Source organism: Gadus macrocephalus, chromosome 21 (genome assembly GCF_031168955.1).
Source record: "Gadus macrocephalus chromosome 21, ASM3116895v1".
In the NCBI taxonomy this organism is placed as follows: Eukaryota; Metazoa; Chordata; class Actinopteri; order Gadiformes; family Gadidae; genus Gadus; species Gadus macrocephalus.
In genome coordinates, this window is record NC_082402.1 from 6,374,353 (window position 1) to 6,381,852 (window position 7,500).

General features: G+C 46.9%; 1 protein-coding gene across 1 annotated transcript in view; it reads right to left on the bottom strand.

Moving 5' to 3' along the window:
* Positions 1 to 7,500, bottom strand: part of LOC132450221 (potassium channel subfamily K member 2-like) — a 25,890-nt gene that overhangs the window by 6,017 nt on the left and 12,373 nt on the right. The window contains 1 exon segment of the mRNA XM_060042279.1: positions 3,155 to 3,315. Within this exon segment, the coding sequence (XP_059898262.1) occupies positions 3,155 to 3,315 (161 nt within the window).

A 7,500-nucleotide genomic window follows, 5' to 3' on the forward strand; every position in this document is an offset into this window, starting at 1 on the left:
GCATCCCAATGAGGCTGCTCCGTGTGATTTGTCGTTCTGCTGCATTTCAATCAGCCGGTCGACCGCACTCAAACCCCCGGCGTGCAAATCGCACCTCGTCACCGACTGCCTGTACAGTACGTGCGAGCGTTGCCTGGCTTCCAGTCCGTGTACGGTTTGCATCGTCTCCGGGGCGTCTCAACAGACTGCATTCAGGGAAACTAATACACAATGACAAGTGACCGCCCCCCTCGTCCCCCCGGTCCCCGTCCCCCGTCCCCGTCCTCCGTACTGCAGGCCCTAACGCCTCTTCACAGCGCGACGAGTCTGTGATTGAGGGTTACATCAAGAACGCCCGGCTTCTGGCGTTGGCGGTGACATAACCGCGGCGGTGAGTAGCGCAACACAAGGGCACGTCGCGCACAAAAAGTCGCACAAAAACACAGCCAATGTGCTACATGAGTGGCAGAGTGTGTACTGTGTCATGGTGGTAGTATGGGATGGGAAACCACATTAAGTACGGTATATGATGCAATACGATTGGTCAGCTCAGCTCAGGAGGTAGAGAGGATTGTAACCAGAAGGTTGCTAGTTCGATCCCCGGCTCCTCCTCGTTGAGTGGCGAGTTGTCCCTGAGTAGGACACCTCGCCCTAACCACTCCCGACGAACTGGCCGACGCCTTGCGTGGTTAACACTGTCGTGGGTGAATGTTTCTATGAGCTATTGTGAGTCGCTTTGGATCAAAGCGTTTGCTCAAAGCACTAAATGCATATACAAGACCTTGGCTTTCCTTTGACGGCACCATGAGAAGATCCTTCGTATCGACTTGTAACCAGGGTTACGCTGTTAACTCCAGGCCAGGGTTCCCTTGTGATGTTGTGTCGTGGGCGGTGTTCCTACGAAAGCTCTGGTCGGGTTCGATGAATGGATTGTGTGTGTTTGTCCTTATAACGGCGTTCGAACGCAGTCTTTCATTCATGTTCTCTTGGAATGGGATGGATTTTCCTTGAGACGCTCCCGGTGTAATCCCCTCCTCCACTCCTGGGTCGGTCCAGGCTTTGGCGGCCTCTGGTCGTGAGCTATGGTCAACCATCTGGCCAGGCGAACGGCCAGATACATATGCCCATTTAGCTGTTGGTCAACTGTACTGTCTGCTGCTACTGAATAGCTGAATTTTCCCAAGGGGATGAATAAAGTATCTACTTACTTACTTACTTCCTAACTTAAAACACTATCCAAGGGAGAGGAAGTGTGGAGGGTGCGACCTCATCGATATTTTTCACGTTTGCAGATTTGCAAATGGCACAGTCCAACTGTGTCTAGACTTGTAGAGAGCAGGTAGCAAACCTCTCTCCTCCTGCCTGGGGAGGGGGTGAGGGAGGGAGGGGGGGGGGGGGGCAGGAACAGGTGACGAATCGGAGGAGAAACGGCGGCAGGCTAAGGTTTTAATTTAGTCTGCACACATTTTGAAGGATGACATTGCCAGCGAGAGAGAGCCCAAGGTAAGAACGGAAAAAGTCAACTGTGGATCATTTTCCAATTCCACCCTGACACTTTTCATTTACAAAGACAGGACGTGGAATTGTCTTGCTGTCGGAGAGCTTAATTCATCGACTGGTGTGCGGCTGCAGCTGCTGCAGCTCGTGGGAATCCCCAGGCAGGCCTTTTGTTCCAGATAAATCCGTGCGGAACAGACTGCCACCGTCTGCTGCGCTCAGCCCGTTGATAACACACACGTCAAAGCTTACCTACCCGCCCGCTAACAACCGCTGGGACGCGGGATGTGTGTGTGTGGTGGTGTGTGACCATGTGGGTGATGAGGTTTGATGATGTTTGCGTGCCATATTGTTTCGGTGTTATGGATAGGGTGCGAAAACAGAAGTTTGAGTTGTAGCGCTTTGAGTCAGCAAGGTATTATTTAAGGGTAGTGGCTTTCCCTTGCAACACCCAATCTAGGTTGAGTAATTTAGCCCTGTAGATGGCTAGGCTGCATTACTCCACCTAGTTGAGGTATTGCAGCTGGGGGCTTTACTTGGCCCCTCCGTCCTCAGCACACAGGTTGTTGACGTTTAAAGGTGACTTATATTATACCACCAGGTGTGAGTGTGATTAGCCATTACAAGCCGTTTCGAAAATCGGCCTCTGCTGACATCACAAGTGGGTGTGTCCACCTAGATGCGTGCTGATAGATCAGTCTACCTGCCTACCCACTGTGGACTGTAGCAAACGTTGATCATCTATCCATTGCACATCTAGGTGGACACGCCCACTAGTGATGTCAGAAGGGGCAGATTTTCAAAACAACCTGTAACGGCTAATCACACGTACACCTGGTGGTATAATATGTCACCTTTAAACCGGTTTATTGTAGAGTTGGTAGGCAGAACAGGTGCTTCCATCTCAGAGATCTCCTGAGTGTGTGTGCTGGTCTAACCTGTGAGCATCACAGGTGTGCAACCTCACCCAGCCCCAGAGTCCAATCAGTCGGACTCCGGCCAGGTGAGCCTTCCTAGAACAGTCATCATACACACACACTCCAAGTTCAGTCGATGTATAGAGGATTTCATTGTTATTATAAAATAATATATATCGGGTAGGTTGAAAACAGGAAAACAAAGAAGCAGGTCTCCATTTTAAAGAAAGCACTTTGTTCTTAAAAAATAGGTAAAATCAAAAACAGCAGTGATATTAATTTCACAGCAGGATTCCGATTGGCTTTTCTCCTCTTCCGACCTATGTTTTCGTTTGCTGTCAAGAAGTCTGTCGGCATGGCAACCCGTACTTCATTCTACCTTCACGCCGTCAGAGGTAGAGAGGCTTTCCTCTTCCGGATGCTGTCGGAGGTTGTTTATATTCCAGCATATGTTGGAGTCGCTGCACTAGGTTGCGTGTCATTAATTTATGTATTCCATCTGATGCAGCCCTGGTTTTATTATCTGGCTAAACATATTCATGCTTGAGAGACTGAACCATAAACACACACACACACACACACACACACACACACGCACACACACACACACACACACACACACACACACACACACACACACACACACACACACACACACACACACACACACACACACACACACACACACACACACACACACACACACACACACACACACACACACACACACACACACACGCATTTCTATTCCAGAAACTCACCACAATCATCTTCTCTACTTTGGCGATGCCCTTTCCGAAGATGGTTCCCAACTGCTCCCCGACGCCAGCCAATAAGAATCCAAACAGTGGAATCCCCAGCAGGGCGTAGATTATACAGAAGATCCTCCCGCCCTCTGTGTGAGGAGAGATGTTCCCAAAGCCTTGGAGAATGAGAGAGAGAGGCAGGGAGAGACAGAGACAGAGACAGATGGAGAGAGAGAGAGAGAGAGAGAGAGAGAGAGAGAGAGAGAGAGAGAGAGAGAGAGAGAGAGAGAGAGAGAGAGAGAGAGACAGAGACAGAGACAGAGAGAGAGAGAGAGAGAGAGACAGAGAGAGAGAGAGAGAGAGAGAGAGAGAGAGGCAGAGAGAGAGACAGAGACAGAGACAGAGACAGAGAGAGAGAGAGAGAGAGAGAGAGAGAGAGAGAGAGAGAGAGAGAGAGAGAGAGAGAGAGGCAATTCATTATTTCACCTAAATGTTTTTCAACGTTTGTCATAGGAGTCATCAGTTCATTCAGAGCGCCCTGTGGAGTCACATCTCATTCGGTTTAGGTCGAGCACGCACACGTTTCTAATTTCCAGCGTGTCTGCTCGATAAAGAACTTCAACCAATCCCAGCCACTCCTGGGTCTTCGGATCCCAAGAACACGCATTGAACGTATGGGTCTCTTGCTGCAGACAGAGTGTGGAGGAAAACGTGAGTACCTCGGGGGTTAAGGGTGTTAGGGGGCTGTAGCGCCCTCTGGATATGGAGAAGGAACATTTTAATAAGCAATCTTTTTTTAATTATATATATATATATTTGAATGAATTAATAAACTTTTTTTTTAATATATATATATATATATATTTGAATGAATTAATATTTCCTAATTGATTAGCCGATATTAGATAAGATGGTTTGAAGATAATGTTAATCATTACTTCATAACCTGGTCCCAGGGCTCTTGATGTAGTAGAGGTAGTAGAGATCAGTGGCTGAGTGCGGAGCGTAAGGTGAACAAGAGAGAGGGTCCTGAGGGGAACATCTATAATTCAGCGGCTCCTGGTTCCTCAGGCCTCAAAGCTAGAACAATCGATAGTGCCTGAGCAGCACACAAAGGAACTCACACACACAAAGGCACACACACCCTCAGACTCACATACACACAAACACACACAGGCACAGACACACAGGTACGCATGCACACAAGCACACACACAATCACACAGGCGCACAAACAAACACGAATGAACAAAGGCACGTACGCATACACACACACACAGGCACACAGACACACACACACACAATGTGGGCTCTGCCTTCTCAACATGTGTCGAGGCTCGCAGGCCATGATGAACCTCCTCACACCTTCATTACAGCAGCTCTGGGCCCAGGCTGTGAGGTCATAATCACTCAGGTTCTCATGCCTGCAGGCTAAGCAGAGGGACAGCAGAGCTATTTCCAATCAAGAAGGCTAATTACAGGCGGGGTCGTGGATCACAACATGGGGGGAGAGGCTGCGATACATCAGCTGAAGGAGAGAAGACTGGGGAGAATCTGGGGAAGAAAGAGTTTATCCTGTGATTTTCACATATTTTGTTTTCATCACCTCTGAACCAAACACACTTGCCAAAATATGCCGGTTGACAAAGATGGACTGTAGTGAAATCGTTCAGAAATGCTCAGTGTGCACTTGTAATCCACTCATGTTTTTGCCTGTCAATCTGTCTATCTGTCTGTATGCTGATCTTTCAGTTCGTCCAGCCACACAAATTCCCATCTGTCTGTCTGTCTGTGGCTGACTGTATTCCTACTTGCTTCTGGCCGTTTGAACAAATTCTGAATGCTGATTGCGGCGTTGTTACCGCAGTGAGAGGTAGCCTCATTTGTGCTTGATAGGTAGATTGGCAAACACAGAGCTTGTGACATCCGTCAACAACACGCAAGCTCTGTGTTCGCCAATCTACTTATCGAGTCTTAAAGACAAGATGGCGTTGACGGGTGAACTACTGATGGAATTGTGTGTATAAAATGTCCTTTTTAATAAACAATCTGTAAACTTACAAAGTTATCAATGCCTCATTTTATATGTTAAGTCCCTTATTATCCTACCAAAGAGTGTCGGGCTACTTCTAGCCTTGTAATTGGTCTAAAATACCAATTTAGTTTTTACCATGAGACATGCCCCTATTGTTCCAAGTTAATAGCGTTTTGGTAGATTCGGCTAAAAACAGCCAACTTAAGAATGCGTCTATGCGCTTTTTTGCTTCCAAACGAACATTCCAACTCGTTATCATACTAAACATATCCCAGATCAATTTTACATTGGTTTTCTTCTTTAATTAAGATACGCCTCCACACCGAGGTGGAGGTGACGACATGAGACATGTGTACTGTGGAGACATCATACAAACAAGCACAGAGACACGCAGACACCTCGCCCCGCGGCCCGCAGTGGTGGCCCTCGAACAGGAGCTAATTGGGGATAATTGTGTCGCACAGGAAAGGTAATGGATCCGATTTGTCAAGTAAATAATTAAGAAACTCTAATTCGGTGTTTGGGGGGATGTTTGGGGCTGCGGATGTTTGGTGGGGGTCGATCAAGAATTCAAGCGAGCTGCTACACACTAGAATAACCCAAGCACAGCTTGACTGGGACAGAGACTACCTCTGTGTTGTCCTTAGGATAGCGGCCATACTGGCAGCTAAGACAACCCTGGAAAACCAGAGAGGAATAGACAGTCTGGTATCAATCTCAGAACTAAAACCAGCGAGTGATAGACAGTCTGGTGTTATTCTCAACGAACTATAACCAGAGCGTGATAGACAGTATGTCGTTATTCTCCAAACTATAACCAGAGTGTGTAAGACAGACTTCTGTTATTCTCCACACTTTAACCAGAGCGTGATAGACACTCTGCTGCAATTCTTCGAAATATGAACGTAATGCTTGTTGACAGGTCAGAACGGCTCGAGGACGGACCCTTGTCGTGGGAGGATAATGAATGTATTAGGATGAAGAGTCCTGTGAAAGAAACTCGATTATGTGACAGGCTGTCTAATGGCACAAGGCCTCCCAGTACTGAGGCTCTTGAAGAAAAACAACAACATTAGCGTTCAACTGCATGGAGCTGGATGGTAGGAAAATTTAAATTATGTTCGCTCAACTGTTGAAAATGCTTTCAAATTATGTATCACTGTTATAACTTGAATTATTAATCACAGCCTTTAAACATTTAACCTTTTAACCAGCCTTAAGTGAATAACACAAAGATGTGTGATATTTGCTTAACCTTTGCTAGACTAACCTTTGCAGGGTAGTGTAATGAAGGTTACAGTAGTATTTAATCCTTCGGCAGAGGCTTTTATTTTGAAAAACTAACATCCAGCGAATCAGGATACTTGACATTAAGAAGCAGACGATGTAAGGCATCTGGCCTAAGAATGACTTCATGTTGAGAGGGGAGATTGAACCCCGGACCTTCCTCCTGGGAGTCGACCAGCGTCCCCACTGTTCCTCCGCTGCCGCTCCCCACTACAGCAGCACCAGAGCCTGACCTCCTCCTCAGAGGAGCCCCAGGAACTTGTTTAAAACAAGAGAGACTTAGACAGAACACACAGGGGAATGATACCAGCTATTCCTCTCTTAAAGACACAGATACTGGAGTCAATTATTTTTTCCTTGGGATATATATATATATATATGATGTTTAAATAAATATAAATCACCATGGCATCAACGAGTTGCTGTGAATCCAGACAGAAACCTTTCTTCTTATGTTTATATAAGACAGCCCAAGGCTCAAGCAATCACAGAGGACTAATGTGCAGGGGCTGGAGTGATTACAGAAAGGCTTGAGACAAGCAGCAGTGTAGTTATGCTACAGCAGAATGCAGCCATAATGAAGGTAAGTGGCGTCCGTGCTGAGGAACCTTACGTGCATGCATAAGTCAAGCAAAATTAATAAGTGCTTTCTTGCTGTTTCTCTGTAAAGCAGCAACAACTGCAAGTGCTCCAATAATTATGCAAAATTGGGATCATTAGCATTGTAATTAAACTGAGTGTGTGGATGTTGTGTGTGTGTGTGTGTGTGTGTGTGTGTGTGCGTGCACTCGTTTGGGTGTGAGTCCGTGTTTGAGTGTGTGTGTGTGTGTGTGTGTGTGTGTGTGTGTGTGTGTGTGTGTGTGTGTGTGTGTGTGTGTGTGCGGTGCGCGCATGTGTACGTGTGTGTGAGTTTGCGTGTGCGAGCATGTGCATTTGTGTGTAAGTGTATGAGTATCTCTATGTGAATGTGAGTTTGTGCACGGTGCGCACATGTGCGTGTGTGTGTATGCGTGCGTGCGTGCGTGCGTGCGTGTGTGTG